The sequence below is a fragment of the Leopardus geoffroyi genome, chromosome D2 (assembly GCF_018350155.1).
Source record: "Leopardus geoffroyi isolate Oge1 chromosome D2, O.geoffroyi_Oge1_pat1.0, whole genome shotgun sequence".
Classification (NCBI taxonomy): domain Eukaryota; kingdom Metazoa; phylum Chordata; class Mammalia; order Carnivora; family Felidae; genus Leopardus; species Leopardus geoffroyi.
Window position 1 is genome coordinate 54946601 of NC_059334.1, and position 23129 is coordinate 54969729.

Below are 23129 nucleotides of genomic sequence, written 5' to 3' on the forward strand. Positions count from 1 at the left end.
AATCTAATCGGCTTTATTTAAGTGATTTATGAATTGAATAGCATCCCATTCAGCAAGTAGAGGGGAACTCTGAGGAGTTGTATAAAAATGGAGGGTTTTTATAGGAAAGAGAGTAGTGGGTCAAGACGTTATTAGCAAAAGAAAAGAAAGGATTGTTTTAGGCCTGGTTGCCTTTCTTTAGGGAAGACCCCTTAAGGGGTCTTATCATGCAGATTACTTCATCTTCCTTTAGGGGAATGGTGAGGGCCCATGTGACAGATTACCTCTCTGGTGCTGAGCAGAAAATTCCTGACCAATTATACTAAGTTTCTGGGGCAGGTGGAAACGGTAGTCAGGTTAGGTCAAGTCATTGAGTGGCCTAAGTGACTCCATTTTGGGCCTGTGGTTTTCTTTTTAACAACTGTAAAGGGAGGAGCATTTTAGTAGCCTTTTCAGATAATTGTGGATATTCTTTGGTACATTCAGACTCATCAAGTGGTAGTTTCTTAAAGGTTAGTTATATTGTGGAACCTGAAACTTTATAACTCTGTTACATTAAAATCCATTGGTCTCTCTTGCACTTTGGATGTTTTTCTCTGTGTGTGGTTTCATAATATCACACATTGATCATTTGGAAGATACTGGTTTATTATATTGCAGATCATTTCAATGTTGTAACATTTTCTTATACAGTTTTTAACAATTACAGTAATATCACCACCGATTTCATCTGAAAATTTTATTGGAAACTGTCAAACAGATGGTGGCATTTACAGGTTTTGCAGAATTTTAGTTTGACTTGAAAGGTTGACTTATATTGTTGGCAATAATTACTTTCAGTTGCTTTCCTTGAAACCACTAGATCACTTTATCCTTTTTTGTTTGTTTTAATAAACTTTATGTCGGAATTGCTTTAGATTTATAGAAGGTTGAGAAGAAAGTACAGAGAATTCCTATATAGTCATTAATTTTTCATTAATGCTAATATTACTTGCATTATTCTGGACTTTTGTCAAAAACTAAGAAACTAACATTGGTATACTGCTGTTAACTAAACTCTAGACTTCATTTGGATTTCACCAGTTTTGCTACTTATGTCCTTTTACTGTTTCAGGATCCAATTCAGAATACTACATTGTATTTTGTTATAACGTTTCTATGTCTTTTTGCCCTTTGACAGTTTCTCAATCTTTCCTTGTTTTTATGCCCTTGACGCTTTTGAGGAGGTCAGATATTTTCATGTATGTTGCTAAAAGAAAAACTCCACTATTTTTTCTCTACCCTCAATATTTCTGACACCAACTGTGTAGGATTTTTCCCCTATTCTGAACAATTTTTTGATGCCGGCTGGGTGTCTTACAATTCGGTTCAATTCTGACACTATTTACCTGGAGTGTGGGTCAGATTCCACAGGTTAAGAGCTCAGCCTTAGAAGACAGCCTCTCACCTTTTTTTTAATTAAAAATTTTTTAATGTTTTCATTTATTTTAGAGAGAGAGAGAGAGAGACAGAGTGTGAGTGGGAGAGGGGCAGAGAGAGACAGACACAGAATCTGAAGCAGGCTCCAGGCTCTGAGCTGTCAGCACAGAGCCTGACGCAGGGCTTGAACTCACAGGTGGTGAGATCATAACCTGAGCTGAAGTTGGATGCTCAACTGACTGAGCCACCCAGGTGCCCCTTTTTAAAATTTTTTTTAATGTTTATTTTTGAGAGAGAGACAGACAGCTGGAGTTGGGGGGGGGGGGCGAGGGAGGGGGAACGGGACAAAGAGGGAAATACAGAATCCGAAGCAGGCTCCAGGCTCTGAGCTGACAGCACCAGAACCTGACATGTTACAGAAACTGGTGTGGATCACCAAGCAGAAGAACCAAGAGACACTTGGAGATCTTGGAAGGCAGGAGATTTATTTTATACCGGTGGGCTCAGAGGAGATTACTCTCCAGAGGTCTAAGCCTCGAGCATAAGCAGAGGGGACAATTTACAGTCTGTTCTAGCCTGGCAAGCAGGGTGGGAAGAAAAACCCAGTAGTAAGAAAAACCCGGAAGGGGAGTCTTCAGGCAGGGACTGGAATTCCCCTATCAGTCTTGTCGGCCATCTTATAACAGATTTATTTCTATCAGTGTGGGGCTGAAACTCACGAACCTTGAGATCATGACCTGAGTCGAAGTCAGATGCTTAATTGACCGAGCCACCCAGGCATCCCGACTGCCTCCCAGTTCTGAAGCCAATTGCAAGTTCAGGCTTCTAGTACTTCTGACCAAACAACTATAAATTGCAGACTCCCAGGATTCCTTCCTTGGGTTTGATAATTTGCTAGAATGACTCACAGAACTCAGGAAAACAGATTACTTACTAAGATTGCCGGTTTATTATAAAAGGATACAACTCATGAATAATCATATGAAAGAGATACATAGAGCAAGGTATATGGAAGGGGCATGGAGCATCCATGGGAATCACTTCCCACATGCCCGTATGTTCACTAGCACAGAAGTACTCTGAGCCGTTTGTTAGAGTTTTGGGGGGAGTCTTCATTGTGTAGGCATAATGGATTGAATCATTGGTCATTAGTGATTGACTCAATCTCCAGCACCTCTCCCCTCTCCAGAGATGGGGGGTGGGGGGGCTGTAGGGAGGGGGCTGAAAGTTCTAACCTTGTCAGTACTTGGTCTCCCTGACAACCAGCCCTGATCCTTAGGATATCCAGGAGACTTCAGCTATCACCTCATTAGCATACTAAAAGCCACTTGTTTAGGAGATTTCAAGGGCTTTAGGAGCTGTATGCCAGGAAACAGACCAAATATATGTGTTTATTATGTCATGTCTACAGTTTGGGTTTGTTTGATGATTTCCCCATGACTTGACTGGGGTTATGTTTTTTGTTTGTTTGTTTGTTTGTTTGTTTTGGAGGAATACCATGGAGATGAAGTGCCTACTTTATACAAATTTGAGGAAATGTCTACCAGATACTCAATTCTGAATAACTATACTTGCTATCAGTTTTTCTTTTAATTAAAAATAGTGCCTATAATAAAAGAGGTTTGTCCAGTTTGTCACTCAAATAACTGGACAAATGCTTTTTCTCTAGACAACCATTGTACTTCGTGTGCAGCAGAAGTTCCTTATGTATATGTCTCCTTTTATCACGTAGAATATTAAAGAGATGTTAATTATATTAAATCTTGACCTATAATAAGTGATATTTACTGTTTAATCATAGACATTCTTAAACTGGCCAGACCTACTCTATTCCCCTTTAGTTTTTTAACTTTGAGTGCATGCCACAAAGAATACAGTGATTAGTAGTACAGTTTCGTGCCATTGCCTTGATTTGTGCTAGTTATATTTAACATTGCTTTAGCACCATTAGAGCTCATGTTAATACATTGACAAACCATTAAGAATACAGATTTGACTTTACAGACTCCGTGGAAGCATCTCCGGGACATTGTTGAGAACTGATGAAGTTGGGTTTGTGATACTTTATCACAATCTACCCTCAATTTGAATACAATGTAATAACAGTATATTGCCATTCTTTCCCTTCTGATTTTTCTGCTGTAAACCCCTTAATAAATTGATAATATTTTTGCTCTAAGTAGTCATATATCCTTTAACATTTTTAAATTCTTCATGTCTTCCAAAATGTCTTATATTTTTCCATATTTACTATTTTGGTGCTTTTCATTTCTTTGTGTAAACTCATCTTTTCATATGATATATTCTTTCCCCCTTTTTAAAAAAAATGTTAGGGACGCCTGGGTGGCTCAGTCAGTTAGGCATCCAGCTTCAGCTCAGGTCATGATCTCACGGTTCGTGAGTTCAAGCCCCACGTCGGCCTCTGTGCTGACAGCTCAGAGCCTGGAGCCTGCTTTGGATTCTGTGTCTCCCTCTCTCTCTGCCCCTTCCGTGCTCAAGCTTTGTCTCTCTTTCCTTCAAAAATAAATAAACATTAAAAAAATTTTTTAAATGTTTGTTTATTTTGAGAGAGAGCAAGAGAGCATGAGCAGGGGAGGGGCAGAGAGAGAGGGAGAGCGAGAACCCCAAGCAGGCTCCTGCATTGTCAGCGTGGAGCCCAACTTGGGGCTTGATTCCATAATCGTGAGATCATGACCTAAGGCAAAATCAAGAGTTGGATGTTTAACCCACTAAGTCACCACCCAGGCACCCCTGAAAAATGCCCTTTAAAATATCTTCTAGTTCAGGTCTACTGACCTCAGATTCTGGGGTTTTGTTTGTTTGAAAAAAATGTTAATATATGCGTGCGCGCTCTCTCTCTTTTTTTTTTTTTTTTTTTTAAGTAAACTCTGCCCAGTGTGGGGCTTGAACTCAGGACACCAAGAATAAGAGTCACATGCTCTACCAGCTGAGCCTGCTGGGCACCCTATGCTACACTTTCATTTCTGAAAGATCTTTTCTCTTGGTATTGAATTCTAAGTCAGCACGGTTCACCACCCCCCCCCCCCGTTGTTTTATTATTTTTTTTCTTTCAGCATTTAAAGATTTGTCCATTCTCTTCTGACTTGCGTAGTTTCAGATGGGTGTGAATATTTAGGTCTCTCCTAAATGGCCTGTGTATTCAGTGATGACTTTACATTTTGGTTGGTGGGAATATGAATACTTCTCATCCCTGAATGAGCTCTGGGGGACTGTTTTGCTTACTGTTCCCAGGTAATTGTTCTTTTCCCAATAGTTGTTTTTTTCCCAGACTTGTGTTTGGCCTTACCATATGTACAGGTTAGTATTCAGGTGAAGACTCAACAGGACTCCTATACAGATTCCTAGAGTTCTTTCTCAGTGGAGTGTTTTCTTTTCTGCTACTCTGGCACACAAACTTTGGCCTCCTTCAGCTGTTCTAAACTAACAGCCAGTTTTTGTTTGAATTTTCCCTTTCTGTACTGATGTCCAGAATAGCCTTCATGCACAATGGGGTGATCCTTAAGCTTGCCTTGTTTCCCCTTTGTCAGGGATTGTCACAAAGGTTGTTTTCACCAAGAAAGTTGGTATGAATTACCTAGTCCACCAAAGGGGAATCTACCTATGTTTCTGAAGAATTGGCCAACATGTGTGTTGGTATGTGTGTATAATTTTTAGGAATATAGATGTAAGTAAAATGCTTATTTAAATTTCTAATTACATATTCAAATCATATAGTATATAAAATAATGTATTAAGAAATAGTGCGTTGGGGTTACCTGGTGGCTCAGTTGGTTAAGCATGTGACTTTGGTTTCGGCTCAGGTCATGAGCTCCTGGTTTGTGAGACTGAGTCCGGCATTCTTTATTGTCACCATGGATTTGCTCTCTCCTCCTCCTGCACGCACATGCTCTCTTTCTCTCAAACTTAAAAGAAAGAAATAGTGCTTTTTTATTCAAAACTGTTGTATACATCTTTGACATCAATATGTTCAGCATCACTGTGACCAGTTTTGAAGTCTCTAACCCCAGAGCACATTACTTTCACTCTTGTTCAAGGTATAGAAGATAACAGTGCTTTTTGATTCTATGTATTATCTTCTTATGAGAAATTTTGTCTCAAGTCTTAAATTTCCAAATGCATTATATTTTTTCTTTTATTTGTTCCATAGCTATAAAATTATCATCTCTGCAACAAAGTCTCTTAGTATGTTGCTTTTTAAGGTTATGTTTAAAGGCTCTTTACGGTAGTTTGCAGTTGGATGGTTATACCTCCAGAAATCCTTACTTTACATTCAGTTTCTTCTACTCCAGTTAAGCAAACAACAAAACTCGCTAATCAACAAGTGACCTTCCAGATTAGCATTGATCGAGGTAACTTCAGGATAATGTGTCTTCTCCAAATTGTACTTTGCTGTTCAAAATTAATAGTTTTTCTACTTTACATTCATGGAAATAACAACAATTAAGTACCATCTTTTGATCAGGCTTAGAATTTATTGCTTGCCTGATGCAGAATTTTTGTAGTAGCAGAATAAATTATTCTACAGATATTTGTCTGCCTGCCCTAAGCATTAGTTTACCTACTATTCTAGTTACTGCAGTTAAACATATTGCATAGGACAGATTTTTTTGAGTGAAAAAGAACAAATTAAATGATAAAAATAATAAATAGGCTTCATTACAACATCCCATAGAAATACATTGCATATATTAAATATTTCTTTTCTTATATTTGGCAACTACTCATAAAATAGGTCAGTTAAAACTGATTTTTTTTTTTGACAGAAAATGAGGCAGAGTCTTAACAGTATTTTCAGACAGTGGATGTACTGTAGATAGCATTATTTACTGATTTCCTTGGGCTATGATATTTCCAGTTGCTCTTTAATATTGTAAAGTTCCTTTATAGCCTATAAAATTACCAGTGCTTAGCTCATTATTAAACTTTTGTTGAAGAAACGTATGGGTAATTTTTACGACATGATACACGTGGAATTAAAGTGAATTCCATCCATGATATATTGTTTCAACTACTTTTCCATCATGTGAGCACTGTGACTGCCTACTGCCCTGGACTCAAGAGTTACTTGAGAGTCATGTGATCTGCTTCAGCTACAGGCTCTGATGGACTCATTGATGAGGTTTATTTCTCAGGTCACTGATGCTTGTGGAGTGAGATACTTACTGAGAACTTCCAGGAAGTTCTCTTTTCTGAGAGTTACTAGAAGAGCAGCTGAGGGATCTTTGAAAGTTACATCATAAGGATGTGACAACTGGCATTGCTGCATTCATTTCTGTGAGCAGCAAGCCAGCCTCTCGATGAAGCCCACACTCAGAGGACATGGCTGAGAGACTGGCAGAACCTCTTGGTCAAAGACCAAAGTTAGCTAAGTGTGTGGAATATTCAGTCCTGTGATCTGATAAATTTGCCTACGTCTGTTTGAGTTGGGTTTTTGTTATATGTGATTGAAAAAAAAAAAACCTAACTAAAGGATATCATCATGTGATCAATTTTGAAAGTACTGATGCTTATTAATATTTTACTATTTCTAATATAATTTGTAACTTTAATCACATTAGAGTAGCATTTTTAGTTCAATTCAAATTAATATTTGAGTCATTCGGGTATATAAATCTATGCTGTTTTAATTTAGGGCTGGATTGATACTGTGTTTCTAAGGTTTTTTGGTTCATAACCCTCTAGAATCTTAAAGCATTTTTATGCTAAGGATGTCTGATGGGAAATGCAAGACCTACAACTTCTTTCTTGTGAAAAATTCTTGAATGACAATTGTGTATAAAGCTCATTTGTAAGGTAGATACATAAATGATATTTAGGTACCTCTTTTTGTGTCACCTTTTATATTAAATGTGTACTTATTTGGTTAATTTTTAGTGGCTTTAGGGGTACCTGACTGCCTCAGTCAGTAGAGCATGCAGCTCTTGGGCTTGGGGTTCTGAGTTCAGGCCCCACATTGGCCATAGAGCCTACTTTAAAAAAAAAAATAAGAGGGGCGCCTGGGTGGCACAGTCGGTTAGGCGTCCGACTTCAGCTTAGGTCACTATCTCGCGATCCGTGAGTTCGAGCCCCGAGTCAGGCTCTGGGCTGATGGCTCAGAGCCTGGAGCCTGTTTCCGATTCTGTGTCTCCCTCTCTCTGCCCCTCCCCCGTTCATGCTCTGTCTCTCTCTGTCCCAAAAATAAATAAATGTTGAAAAAAAAAAATAAGAAAGAAGGTAGGCTTTATCTAGACTTTCAGTGGCTCTCCATTTTGCTTATGATTCCAAATATTTATATGAATGGAAAATTCCATAATTTAGCCTACATGTTTCCAGCCTTATTTCTCATCCTTTTCCATATTCAGTGAAATTAATGTGTTTCCCTGATCCATGCCTTTGCTTCCCCACCCCTTCCCTCTGACTTGTTCTTTCCAGTCCTTTCTGCCTGCGGAATTAATACCCATCATTTTTGCCCCAGTTCTGATCCTACCTCTTCAGTAAAATCTTTGTCCATTATCGACCATGACTGTAAATGATCTCTCTTACAAAATACTTTATTTCTTCTTGTAAGAAAATTCAGATAATACTGAATATGTTAAAGTAAAACAAGTCTCCTTCATTCCTAGTCCCGTCCTCCATAGGAGAACCTCCTCATAGTTCAGATCCCTTGATGTTTTTTTAATGTATATTTAAGCATATGTGACATAGTTGGTTATCACTTCTTTTTTAAAATTTTTTTAAATTTATTTTTGAGAGAGAGAGAAAGAGAGAGCTGGGGAGGGGCATAGATGTGGGGGACAGGATATTCAAAGCGGGCACTTCACTGACAGCAGCGAGCCCAGTGTGGGACTGGAACCCACGAACCTTGAGATCATGACCTGAGCTGAAGTCGGATGTTCAACCGACTCAGCCACCCAAGCACCCCAATTATCACTTCTTTTGACTACCATATTGGAGAGCACAATTCTAGAGGCTTAATAATATTAAACTTTGATTTTTCTTTTGACAAGAATATTTCATATTGCATCATAACAGGAGACACCAACTGGTGTCTTCTTGTGATGTTTAGTTGAATCAGTGATATAGTGTCAGCTTGATCTATCCACTTTAAAAATCCCCATTATTCTCTCACTGAATGATTTTATCTAATTCTTTTAAATTGTTAGAGACAGCAACTTGACTGTTAATGTAGTAAGGTAATAGATTGTTAGAAAGCCAGGCTCTGGAGCTACGCAGTCTGCCATTTATGACCTTACGCAAGTCTGTATGTCTTTGTGCCTTAGTTTCCTCTGTTGTGAGTTAAGTGCTTCACAGGTTTATTTCAAGGATCAAATGTGTTAAATGTTTAAAGCATTTATTTGGGAAATACTTCATTGGATGATATTCATTGTATTCTGTCTGGCAATGAGACCAGGTCACATTGTAGGAAAACAGAGTGCCATTTAAATGATTAAAGAAACCTCATGTATGTCTAGCATCTATGATTTTTAATAAGAAAAACATTAGCAGTAAGGGGGATTTGTTATATTTGAGTTTGTAATAAAGAAAAGAAACACTGATCATGGAGCGCCTGGGTAGCTCAGTCTGCTAAGCATCTGACTCTTGATTTCAGGTCATGTCATGATCTCACAGTTTGTGTGAGTTCCAGCCCCGAGTTGGACTCTGCGCTGGTAGCACGGAGACCACTTTGGATTCTTTCTCTCTCTGCCTCTCTCTCTGCCCCTCCCCTGCTGGTGCGCGCACGCTCTCGCTCTCAAAAAAAAATCAACATTAAAAAAGATTTTTAAAGAAACATTTAAAATAAAAAAATATTGATCATAATTACATATATATATCCTAGATGTTAGGAAAGAAAATTTATGAAAAAGAAAAATGACGTTTTGACTCTGAAAGCTATACAGTTCTTTGGGATGGGAGTTAATAAAAAGGGCATACAGAGTGTTAAATAACTTGAGAAAGAAGTCTCTAAAAATCCAGCATAATTATCCAAAGGAGCTCTCAGATTAACAGAGCATAGATTTATTAGATGGAAAGGGAGATGCAGAACTAAAGAATTATAAAATAATAATATAAACCTTTATAAACACTGGCAGTAACCGTAAACTGGAGTTTATAGAAAATGATTGACAGCATAAATTTTTTAAAAATATCTCAAATTAGAAGGTTAAGTTTCAATAAGACCATCACATTTTTAAGAAAGGTAGAACCATCAGTTTATTATTTTACAACTGTTTGATTTGGTAGGGGAAAATAGAAGTTGGAAAAGATAATACAAAAAGAATTATAGGCCATGGTAGGAAAACAGGCAGTAAGTGAAACACTTGATCACTTTAAGTGCATTTCATTTTCTTCATTTAAATTAATGTTTTCTGTAGCTGCCAGTAAAGACTTGCAGATCTACTCATGAAATTGTGTGTTATCTTTGAGAATTTCATTAAAATTGTATTTGTTATCTGGAGATGATCAAATCTAGATCGATTTGTTTTTATTTGCTTATATTTTTAGAAAGGAGAAAATGTGGACTCTGGAAATTATAATCCTGTAAGCTTGTTATTGTTCTTAAATTTGTAGAAATAATTTCAGTATAAATTTGTGAACATTTATGAAAAAATGCTCAACTGTAGAAATATAAAGGTGTCCACCAAGAACATGTCAAATTAATTTCAGTTGTTTTTTGAATGATAGGATCATCAGTTCAGATGAATTAGAAAAATACCATAATAATAGTGTCTTAATTTTAATTATGTATTTGACAATCTTTTGCCATATTTTTAGATAATACATGATGGTAAATTGCTGTTTAAATTTAGACTAGTAGGTAGATTTATAGTATTTAGATTCAAAGTAGGTCGAAATTGAAAACCAGTATTTGGTTACAGGTTCAGTGTTACTTTTGAGAGAGATCTTCAAAGCATTACAATAGGATTATCTATATCTTGTGTCAACATTTCCATTATTGATCTGGCTGAAGGTTTAGAAAGTAGGTTTATCTGATTGTAGATTATTCAAAGCTGGACTTGGGTAGCTGATACCATAGAAGGCACCCTAAAGCCTTCCCTCATTAACATAGTGCATTTGTATCTTCCCTCTCTCTTAACATACTTTGATACTTTATATGTAATATAAACTCATGATTTAGTTTGCTTCAGGGAAAAAAGTGACTTTTTTTTTTTTTTTGTCTGCCTGATATTTTTACCAAATTAATGTATGAATTCAATATATTTTTTACAATAGTATAACATTCTTAATGATACAGATTTAATAATACAAACTGAAAATTGGAAAAGACTCTGCATAAAGTATGTTTTAATCTCTTCTAGGAGTATGAAGCACGAACAGGGAGGACCTGTAAACCACCACCTCAGTCTTCAAGACGTAAGAATTTTGAATTTGAACCACTTTCTACCACCGCCCTGATTCTTGAGGATCGACCATCGTAAGTATTATGGTGGTCATCAGGCACACTGTTTATATTTTAAACTTCAATTTAATCTTGCTTACTATTTCACACAAAATGTAAGAATTGAATACAGAAATGGCTTTAAGAAAATTTTAAAAATCTCAGTCATGTATCCTAAAACTAATAAGGAAGAATATATTATTGATGTGCAAACTTTATATATATTTTCTAGAAGTATCTCTAAGCCAATGAATGAAACATAAATCTTAGATGGCTTTTTATATCTATTCTTACTTCAACCCTCCTGCCTTATCTTAACAAGATAAGGCATTTATTTTTCCTTTCTTGCCATTTAATAGGTACTTAAGATGTATTGGTCTTTGCCTTTTGGACAAATTTTGAAATTTGGGAGCTTGAAATAATAACTACTGATTTGTCAACTAGTTAGTTTACTATTATTAAGAATATATTCTTGAAGCACCTGGGTGGCTCACTTGGTTAAACGTCCGACTCTTGATTTCAGCTCAGGTCATGATCTTGCGGTCCATGGGATCGAGCCTCTCATCAAGCTTTGTGCTGACAGCGTGGAGCCTGCTTGGGATTCTCTCTGTCCCCCCTCAACCCCTCCTCTGTGCACACGTACACCTTCTCTCGCTCTCTCTCAAAATAAAGAAAAGCTTTAAAAAGAAGAATATGTTATTTTTTATTATTTTGTTTTTGAGAAAGAGACAGCTCAAGTGGGTAAGGGGCAGAGAGAGGGGGACAGAAGATCCAAAGTGGGCTCTGCACTGATAGGAGCAGGCTCCATGCGGGGCTCAAATGCATGAGCAATGAGATCATGACCTGAGCTGAACTCATATGTTCAACCGACTGAGCCACCCAGGCGCCCCAAAGAATAGAAATACCCAACAAAACCAATTTAAATTCTTCCCTTCCCTTTTTCTGCCCTTCCCATCTGAGCCTTCCACAAAGCTGCTGTTCTTTAAAACACTGTCTCTGATTTGTTATCATACAAAACACACCTTCCCTAAAGCAAGACCCCTTGGTTCTTAACTTCTTCCCCCTTCTTGGGCTCTCTGGATCTACTCTTTTTCTTCTAGACTTCTCTTTCCTTCCAGTGTAAAAAATGCCTAACCTGTCTTGTCAGTTTCCTGATCTGCACCTTTTTCCACCCATTATCATGGGGAGCATAATAAAAGAATCTGGGGCCAAACAGGCAGAGGTTGAATTGAATATTTTTTAGACATTCTGAGAGAAGAAAGGTTGGACGTAAGTACATTATTTTTTTTTTTTTATTCTTGTTACATTCCTTCATACTAAAGAAAGTGTGATCATGACACTCCTTTTTAAGGATTTGCTGAATATGTTCATATTTCATTTTTCCATTGGTTTAAAAAAAAAAAAGCTTTTTAGCGGCACCTGACTGGCTCAGTAAGAGGAGTATCCTACTCTTGATCTTAGGGTCATGAGTTCTAGCCCCATGTTGGGTGTGGAGCCTACTTTAAAAAAAATTGGGTGGCTCAGTCAGTTAAGGGTCAAACTCTAGATTTCAGCTCAGGTCATGATCTCGTGATTTGTGAGTTTGAACCCCGCATCAGGCTCTGTGCTGACAGTGTGGAGCCTGCTTGGGATTTTCTCTCTCTCCCTCTCCCTGCCTCTCCCCAACGCGTGCTCACTCTCATATTCTCTCCCTCTCTCTTTCTCTCTCTCAAATAAACTTTAAAAAAAATTTTAAAGAGTTTTTCAGAAATTCAGTTATGAGAACATGTCAAAGTTTCATTTCAGTCTTGCTGCCAGGGAGGAGAATTAACCAGGCCAATTCAAAGAGTGGTCAGATAAGCAAGAAGAGAATACCTGGTTAAAGATCTTCAGACTCTTGACGCTGAGCAGGTAGATAACCGCATTCGGAAGAGTGTTCTTAAACTTGTTAAAATTCATCCAAAATGGATTAAGCTCTTTACCAGGACTGTTCATTTCTTCCCAGAAGTTCATAAAAATACCATGCAAAAAGTTCTGTTCTAGTGTTCAGGCCATATTTTTCTTTACACCACACTTTATTTACAACCAAACCTATTTCTTTAAGTCCTGCCTTCATGCCTTTGCTCATTTATTGCCCTCACTTGGGATGCAAATATCTTATTTCCACTTCTTACCTACCTAATTCTTTAAGGACTAGGATTTATCTTTTTTTTTTTTTTTTTTTTTTTGTAAGTTTGTTTATTTATTTTGAGGGCTAGAGAGAGAATACAAGCAGAGGAGGGACAGAGAAAGGGAGACACTGAATCCCAAGCCAGCTCTGTGCTGTTAGCACAGAGCCTGATGCAGGGCTTGAACTCAAGAAGTATGAGATCATGACCTGAGCCAAGATCGAGTCAGACACTTAACCGACTGAGCCACCAGATGCCTCTAGGCTTTATCTTTTCCATTCAGTTAAGTCTTTGGCTTCAACCTTCAGTGATTTCAATATATTAAATTTTTCTTATAACTTATATAAGGAGTTCCATGAAATTGGAACTTGAAATAGTACACTAGACAAAATAAATTTATAAGAGGATCTCAGTGTACCAAAAATGTATAAACAACCGAAAGAAATGACTTTTTTCACTCTACTCTCTGAAATTAATATATTAGTTATAAATATTACAGCTTCTATGCTATTTGTGTGAGTTTGTTCATCTGTAATACAGAGATTCAAGTTGATAGCTACTGTTCCACTCAGCTCTGAGATGCTGTGATTAAAAAAAAATTTTTTTAATGTTTATTTTTAATATGAAATTTATTGTCAAATTGGTTTCCATATAACACCCAGTGCTCATCCCAACAGGTGCCCTCCTCAGTGCCCATCACCCACTTTCCCCTCCCTTCCACCCCCCATCAACCCTCAGTTTATTCTTAGTTTTTAAGAGTCCCTTATGGTTTGGCTCTCACCCTCTCTTTTTTTTTCCCCTCCCATCCCCCATCAACCCTCAGTTCTCAGTTTTTAAGAGTCTCTTATGTTTTGGCTTCATGTTTATTTATTTTTGAGAGGCAGACAGAGCATGAGCAGGGGAGGGAGGGAGAGAGAGAGAGAGAGCGAGAGACAGAGAGAGACAAAGACAGACAGAGACAGACAGACACACTGACCCAGAATCCAAAGCAGGCTCCAGGCTCTGAGCTGTCAGCCCAGAGCCCAGTGCAGAGCTTGAACTCACAAACCATGAGATCATGACCTGAAGTGAAGTCGGATGCTTAACTGACTGAGCCACCCAGGTGCCCCTGAGATATTGTGATTTAATTACAAATTTTGCTCACCTTTCTAAAATTGAAGGGGTCTTTTGGGAGAAAGTGATTTATATGAATTAACATTTATATAATCAATAAACAATGCAGGTTTAATTGTTAATTTATATAATATTATATAATATAATTATTAATTTATATAATCAATAAATATTATATATATAAATATATATATATAAATATAAATATAATAAATATATTTGAGCCAGTTCAGCCTTACCTTCACAAGCTGAGAATTTGGAGCAGAAACTTATGTAATCTGTAGTTTTGTTCTGTTTCGGAATGCAGCCAAGTTCTGTTAAGGTGGCATCTGCAAGGGGGTGGAGAGAGGGACAGAAGTTTTCCCTCAACATGAAATTGATGTTGGAAACTTCCTCTTTCATAGATCACAGTGATAATGGGAGGAGAGGAGGAGTTTCCCCTTGCAAAGGGAATTTGTGAATTGGTGCCACTTTTCTTTTCTTAGCTTCTGTAATTTTGCAGAAACATCCAGAATCATTGGCTGCGTAGGTTTTTATAGTTGAAACTTCTTTATGTATGAAGCAGCTGTAGTATTTAATCATCTGAAGTCCTCAGATTTCAAATACAGGAATTTTCTCTCTGCCTACTCCTCCCTTAACCCACCTCATAATAAAGCCAGCCTTGGACAGGAAGGTAAGAGTATCCATATGAGCTGTGTTGATAGGAACCTCTTCTGTGTTACTATTTTTTTTATAAAATTTTTTTAATGTTTATTTTTGAGAGAGAGACAGACAGAGCATGAGCAGGGGAGGGGCAGAGAGAGAGGGAGACACAGAATGTGAAGCAGGCTCCAGGCTCTGAGCTGTCAGCACAGAGCCTGACATGGGGCTCAAACTCGTGAACCGTGAGATCATGACCTGAGCCTAAGTCAGATGCTTAACTGAGCCACGCAGGCGCCCCACTCTTCTATGTTTTAAATCACTGATGCTTATGGGACTTTTTTTAAAACCACCAATGGATAGAGCTACGTCTCTTTCTCTTCTGGCTTCTTGGCTGAGTTACTGTACACACAGTACCAAACAAAGTGGAGAAATTCTTAAAGGTGCAAGTAAAAGGTGACAAAAAAGTAAAGTATAAGGGCACCTGGGTGGCTCAGTCGTTAAGCATCTGACTTCAACTCAGGTCATGATCTTACAGTTCTTGAGTTTGAACCCCCCATGAGGCTGTCTGCTGTCTGTGTGGAGCCATCTTCCCATCCTCTGTCTCCCTCTTTTTGCTCTTCCCCTGCTTTTTCACATTCTCTGTCTCAAAAATAAATAAACATCAAAAAAAATTTTTTTTTGATATAGGTTTTTATGTGATAGCTTTGAAAAGCAGCAAATGTTCTTACCATGTTTTTTAGCATGATCCACTATCTTAGATATTCATTAATGGTTTCTTCTCTTGACCACCTAACTAATTGACATTTTTCTAAGGGACAATAGTAAACCTTATCTTTTTCTTAGAGTGTCTAAGAGTACTGAATGAGGTGCTTAGTTTTTCCTGGTTGATTTTATTCACTCAGCCTTTGATTTTCAAGACTGAAGAATCCTATTTTTTTAATTAGTTCCCTAGGCAAATGACTGCAAAATTAGTGATTTTTTTGGAAGAAAAAAACACAAAAAAACAAGTCTGTGTATGTATTTGTTTTATGTTTTATTCATTCACTGTCTAGCTTAGGGTACTAAAAATTCTGGTCTTCCTCAAAGTATCAAAGATTGGTTAGGACGTTTACCATATGGACTCTTCATGTTTGGACCATTGAATTTGTACTCTGTACTATGTACCAAGGTTTTTGCATTTATGATGATTGGAAGAAGGGGATACCAAGACTTATAATAATTAATAAGCCAATTATTTGTTTACTATTTTGTGTTGGAGTACATATATAAGTACTCATTTTCAAAAAACTGAAATCACAATAGAAAAACCTGACATAGGACTCTCTGAAAAGTTCTGTTTCCTGAACAGTGTTTAACTCCTTCCTGCAAATTATTTCATGCTAAGACTGACGTACTTACGACTGGCACAAATAAAGCTATCTGTTTGCCTCTTCTCAAAATCTTTCAGGACTAGGTCAACATAGTTTGGGGAGTTATCTGGAAAAACCAAGGTGTGAGTGTCAGTGAAACAATAATGCATATAAAGGGACTGTACTCTTTTTATTAATTAATTAGGCCTTTATAATCATGGTTTTGAGGCGTAGTTCTGTGTTTACTTAAAATCTGTGATCTTTGTGCTTATTCGAATTTAGATCCATTCCCTTACATAAATGACCTGGATGGCAAGTTACGGTTCCTTCTTTTTCTAGAGTCTAGACCTAGAGTCTCCATTATGGTAACAACTAGCCACAGGTGGCTATCTAAATTTAAATTTAATTAATTAAAGTTAAATAAAATAGAAAATTCATTCCCTCAGGCACACTAGTCACATTTCAGGTGCTCAGTAGCTACGTGCGGCTAGTGGCTACTACATTTTAACAGCACGAAAGAACATTTTTATCATTGCAGCAAGGGTTAGTACTGGTCTAAGCCATGTGGAGGGACTGTAAAGTTGTGCAGAGGAGAGATCTGTTTAGATCTAATTCCACTTTCTCAGTAAATAGAAGACCAGATCCCCCAAGTTGTGCCCTTAAGTCTAGGCTAGTCTTTTATTGAGACGTATGGAAAAGAAATAAGAAAGAATGAAGTGCAAAAAGCATTGAGATTCATACCAGGAGCACCAGGCAGCATTGTAACTGAAGGGAATGATCAAGCCTTTTCGGTGGAAAATAGTAGTAACTGGTGAGATATCTTAAGAGTAGATTTGTAGTTCAAAAACTGGAAATGAAATTTGAATTAAGCTGTTTCTCCCCTGGTAAAATAAAAAATTTCTAAAGGTAGATCAAACAATTTTCTGTTAAGAGTTCAGAGTGCAATCAGGAAAAACTGACAACCAGGACAGTAATTTCAAGAAGAAAGACTTTAATAGAGTAATTTATTACTCTTAATTTATTATTAAGGTTGTTAGAAGGGCTAGAAAGGAAAAGAAGGGGATATGAGGTCAAAAGATTGACAGCTTCAGAAAAGCACTTACAGTCTGGGCTGGAGGAGCAAAAGAGAAAACAGTATTACTGAGTCCAGGATCACTGTTTACTTGAAAACTAGATTTATATTTGGCTTTTTTCTCTTTTTTTCTGTGGTCTCATTTTCATCACAATAAATAAACTTTTTATTTTCTTTATATAGTAGTAACATCTGAAATTTGGGCACCATGAAATCCATTCTTTTGTGGTATCAAACTATATCCAGAGAGATAGGATAGTTTGTAAAAGGAAATAAGAGATTCTTATGGCTGGGTTTGGGCTTAACAGTTGGTTAGGACCTGGGTGAGAAGCAGCTTTGGACAACTTCAGTTGGTAAGGTTTAAGGGTAGGAAATACTAGGAATCATAAGGTTTTTTGTTTTTAAAGTTTATTTATTTATTTTGAGAGAGAGTGAACACAAGCAGGGGAGGGGCAGAGAGAGAGAAAATCCCAAGCATGCTCCCCACCGTCAGTGTGGAGCCCACTGCGGGGCTTGAACCCACAAACTGCGAGATCGTGACCTGAGCCAAAACCCAAGAGTTGCCCAGGCTCCCCAGAATCATAAGGTTAATTAATCTAGTGTAAGGGCTGAACTCAATGGATTTTGAAAGTGGTTGGAGTCAGGTGAAGTTTGTAATGGTCCCTGCCCTTTAGAGCATTATTATTGTGTAACTGGTGTATCACTCAGCAATTACATTCAACTACAAATAAGAGACTCCCCCATATGGTGGCCTAAACACATAAGGATTTATTCCTTCATATATACATGGCCCAGAGTTGGGCAGTTCAGAGCTAGTCTGGTGTCTCCATGCATTGAATACCCAGGTTCATGTCTTTCTGTTGCACCACCTTCAGCAAGTGACTTCACTCTCATGCTGACTTTGGGCTTGCAATTGGAACAAAAGTGGTTGAATAAAAGGCCTCTTGCAGCTGAGTCAACTTTCCTTTTTGGAAGTCTTCCAAGAGATTCCACAGTCCCTTTTCTTTAAATCTTATTAGAAACAATTCTGTGTTTAAAGCTAGATGCTAAGGAAGTGGAGAAATTTGTCTTTTATTATAGGATGGCAATCAAGGTTCTTTTTTTTTTTTTTTGGCCTTTTTTGGATAAAATATTCTGTTGACTTTTTTTTTTTTATTCTGTTGACTTTTAATTTCATCTATTATTGATGAATTGCCTATATTTTTAATATTAGTAGTTCTCTATAGTTTATATATCTTAACTCTTCATGGACTACCTTCAAGTAATATTATACTATCTCACATATATAAGAACATTACAGTACTATTACTTCCACTGTACATGTTATAAATCCCATGTATTAGGGTTCTCCAGAGAAGTGGAAACCCCATGTATTAAGGTTCTTATTTTTATATATCCTATTTGTATATAAGGAGATTTATTAGAAGGAAGTAGCTGTAATGAATTTAGAGACTGAGAAGTCTGAAGATCTGTAGTCAGCAAGCTCTGGACCCAGGAGAGCTGATGTTCCAGTTCCAGTTCAAGTCCTAAGGCTGAGAAATAGGAAAGCTGATAATGTAATTTTCAGTTCAAGTCCAAAGTCAGGAGAAGACTTATATCCCAGCTCAAAGACAGGCAAGCAGGCAGAGAGAGAGAGAGGGAGAGAAAGTTTGATACACAAAACTAACAATCACACCCTCCATACATTTTTATTATTTTTTTCTTTAAACCTTCTTTTATCTTCTAAGAAGTTGTGTAACTAGATTTCCATCTGGTATTATTTCCTTCTACTGCGTGTTCTTTTAACACTTTTTGTAGTACTGGTCTGCTGTCTGAATTCTTTTATTTTCTGAAAGCTATTAAGATTTTTCTTTATCTCTGATTTTCATGAATTTGATGATCTGCTTTGGTGTGGTTTTCCTCATATTCCTTCTCTTTGAGGTTCATTGAAACTAACGTGTCTGCATTTGTAATTTTGTATCAACTTTGGGAAAATTGTAGCCTTTATTTTTCAACTATTTCTTGTCTGCCTTCTCTCCCCTTTTTTCTGAGTCAATTAAACATGTATTATGTTGCTTGATATTCATATCCCACAACTCAGGCTATTTTGAGGGGATTGACAAGGGGTATTTTTTTCTCTTTGTATTTCATTTTGTATAGCTTTCTATTCTATTTTAAAGCTCACATTTTTTCCCCCTGCAATTTGTAATCTCCTGTCAGTCCCACCTTTTGTGTTTTTCAGTTTAGAAATTGTACTTTTCGGGGCACCTGGGTGGCTTAGTTGGTTAAGCATCTGACTCTTGATTTTGGCACAGGTCATGATCTCATGATTCATGGGGTCAAGCCCCACGTCAGCAGAAGCCTGCTTGGGATTCTTTCCCTCTCCCTCTCTCCCTGCCCCTCCCCTGCTTGTGCACATATGTATGTGCACACTGTCTCTCTCTCAAAATAAATAAACATTAAAAAAAATTGTACTTTTCATCTGTAGAAGTTTGATTTGGATCTTGAGCTTTTCTTATTGTGTTCTCCTTCTACCTCCTTGAGTATATTTATTACAGCAGTTTTATCATCCTTGAGGTATAATCTTGTTATCTAACACTTCTGCACTATTTCTATTGATTATTTTCTTCAGTATAAATTGTATTTTCCTGCTTCTTTGCTTCCAGGTAATTTTTATTGGATACTAGATTTTGTGACTTTACATAGTTGGACGCTGGACTCTTTGTATTCCTTTAAATATTTTTTGGCTTTAGTTTGGTACCAAGTTCCTTGGAGTTGGTTTGTCCCTTTTAATCTAATCATTATTAGACTGGTTCCAGAACAGCCTTTAGTTTAGGGCTAGTATCCTTACTACTGAACCAATACCCTAATGATTCCACTTGATACCCTATCGGTTAGGACGACTTTCCACTCTGGCTGGCTCAGTGTAATCTTTGAGGATGTTCTACCTATTCCTTTCTAGTATTTCTTACCTTGGATACCGTAGTTTAATCACACACCTGCATAAATAGTACTCAGCCAGAAATTTGAGAGGACTTCTCTGTAGCTCCCTTCCTGGAAAATTCATACTCCTTGCTTCCAAACTCTGTTTCCTCAACTAAGCAACACCAATGGACTTTGGGTACTTCCTTCCAGCACTGAGACCTGAAAGTCCCAGGCCGTATGCTTAGGCATTTGCAGAGTTTTTCTCATAAGGATCACCGTCTTGTGCTGCTTATTGTCCAACGTCTAAAAACTATTGCTTAGCATATTCTGTTCATTGTTCTAATTAATCAAGGCAAGAGAGTAACCCTGGTCCCTCTTATTCCATTATGGCCTGAAGAAGTCTTAACCATTATTCCTCTCTATTACAACTACTGGAGGAATCTATCTTGACAAGAGAGGAAGAGGCAAAATGTTTAATTTGAAAGTTTGTCACATATCTTTCCCCACCCTAGCCTATTGAAAATAATTCAAAGGGTGCCTGGGTGGCTCAGTTGGTTAAGCGTCTGACTTCAGCTCAGGTCATGATCTCACGGTTTATGAGTTTAAGCCCTGCACTGGGCTCTCTGCTGTCAGCATGGAGCCCACTTTGGATCCTCTGTCCCCTTCTCTTTCTGCAACCCCCCCCCCCAACTGTGCTGTCTCTGTCTCTCTGCAAATAAATAAACTTAAAAAAAAAATTAAAAAAATTGAGGGACATCTGACTAGCTTAGTCATAGAGCATGCAACTCTTCAGCCTCAGGGTTGTGAGTTCAAGCCCCACATTGGGCATGGAGCCTTCTTAAAAAACTTTTTTTTTTTTTTTTTTAATTTTTTTTTTTCAACGTTTATTTATTTTTGGGACAGAGAGAGACAGAGCATGAACGGGGGAGGGGCAGAGAGAGAGGGAGACACAGAATCGGAAACAGGCTCCAGGCTCTGAGCCATCAGCCCAGAGCCCGACGCGGGGCTCGAACTCACGGACCGCGAGATCGTGACCTGGCTGAAGTCGGACGCTTAACCGACTGCGCCACCCAGGCGCCCCAAAAAACATTTTTAAATAAAATAAATGAATGAATAATTAAAAAAACATTTTAAAAACCTGACTCCTCAAATTGGACATTATTATGATATATTTGGATATTTGGTAATATTTAAATATTTCTTTTGCTTAGTCATGTATGTAAGTCACCTACTCTGTGAAGTAGGTGAAGCCATTAATTTTAAAGCCAAAATATAGTATATGCAAGTGATTAAGTGATTATCAAATTTGTAGTTACAATGTTATCTCAAAACTCTGAAGTAGAAATCAATTTGTTATAAAAGTATACCTGCACTTACCATATGACCCAACAATTCCATTGCTAGGTATTTACCCAAGAGAAATGAAAGCAGATACCCACACAAAGACTTGAAGTGAATATTTATAGTAGCTTTATCCATAGGCCCTCAACTGGAAATAATCTAAATGCTTATCCACATGGATAAATAGAACACTACTGACCAGTTAAAAGGAATACATTACTAGTATGCAGAATAACATGGATGAGTTTCAAAAGTATGCTCAGTAAAAGAAGCCAGAACAAAAGAATCTATATGAAATTCTTTAAAAGGCAACCAGCTAATGTACAGAGATAGGAATAGAGATATGATTGCCTAAGGTGGGTAAGTGTTGAGTGCAAAGGGAACATAAGGAAACTTTGTAGAATGATGGGACTGTTTTGTATCTTGACTGATATGTTGGTTGCACAGGTATATATACATTTGGGTTTTTGTTTTTTTTTTTAAGTTTTTATTTATTTTGAGAGAGAGAGAGAGAGAGAGAGAGAGAGAGAAAGAACATGAGCAGGGGAACAGCACAGAGAGAGAGGGAGAGAGAGAATCCCAAGCAGGCTCTGCACTGTCAGCACAGAGCCTGATGCAGGGCTCAAACCCATGAACCGTGAGATCATGACCTGAGCTGAAACCAAGAGTAGGATGCTTGTTTGACTGAGCCACCCAGGTGCTCCTATATACATTTGTTAAAACTCGCCAAACTCTGTTCTTGAAAATATGTTCAGCCATTTTATTGTATGAAAATTATACCTCAAAAAATTGACTAAAAAAAAACCCTGGTAAGTGAGCTTAATCACTTAACTTAGAAATATTGTCTGAAATCTGACATATTTAAATAATTATAAACATGTATACATAGAACATAAAATAACATTTATATAATAAATATTAGCAACTTGGATTCTAATGCTTTTCTAAAATGCAGAGTTTTCAACCTTTTACTTCTTTAAGGTATGAAATGAAAAGGTTAAGTTAGAAATTCTTTGTATTTGGCTATAAAAAGGAAGAAGTTAATACATTTAAAAGTTAATCTTTTAAAATTGACTTAAAACCTTTTTTTTCCAGAAATCTTCCTGCCAAATCTGTGGAAGAAGCTTTACGTCACCGACAAGAATATGATGAAATGGTGGCTGAGGCTAAAAAACGAGGTATAAATTTAACTCCAATCAGTGTATTTAATTTACTGATGTCAGTAGGAAGCTAACCTGTTGGTTAATTTCAACAGGAAGGTGGATGATGAGATTGATCAAATTCATCTTTTTTTATTTTATTTTATTTTATTTTTTTAACGTTTATTTGTTTTTGAGACAGAGAGAGACAGAGCATGAACAGGGGAGGGGCAGAGAGAGAGGGAGACACAGAATCTGAAACAGGCTCCAGGCTCTGAGCAGTCAGCACAGAGCCCGACACGGGGCTCGAACTCACGGACCGCGAGATCGTGACCTGAGCCGAAGTCGGACGCTTAACCGACTGAACCACCCAGGCGCCCCAAATTCATCTTTAAGATAATGCTGTTTTCTTATTTTTCTAACTAAATCTGTTCTCAAAAATGTCTTACTTTTCTGCCAGTACTTCAACTGAGGAGAAAGGCAGCAGACTATCTATGAGGGTTCTCGGACAACTATTATTTTAACTTATGAATGGCAATGATATGAATTTATTTCATGAAATTCACTTCTTTTATAGTTTTTAAGCTTTTGGTATTTTATAATTTAATAATTGTAACACCTTCCTGT

General features: G+C 37.4%; 1 protein-coding gene across 6 annotated transcripts in view; it reads left to right on the plus strand.

The window, feature by feature from the left end:
- TBC1D12 (TBC1 domain family member 12) overlaps positions 1 to 23129 on the plus strand; it is a 140750-nt gene that overhangs the window by 74337 nt on the left and 43284 nt on the right. For all 6 annotated transcript variants that reach the window (XM_045438280.1, XM_045438278.1, XM_045438279.1 and 3 more), the window contains 2 exons: positions 10716 to 10831; positions 22459 to 22541. In XM_045438280.1, the coding sequence (XP_045294236.1) occupies positions 10716 to 10831; positions 22459 to 22541 (199 nt within the window). The remainder of the gene's footprint in view (positions 1 to 10715; positions 10832 to 22458; positions 22542 to 23129) is intronic.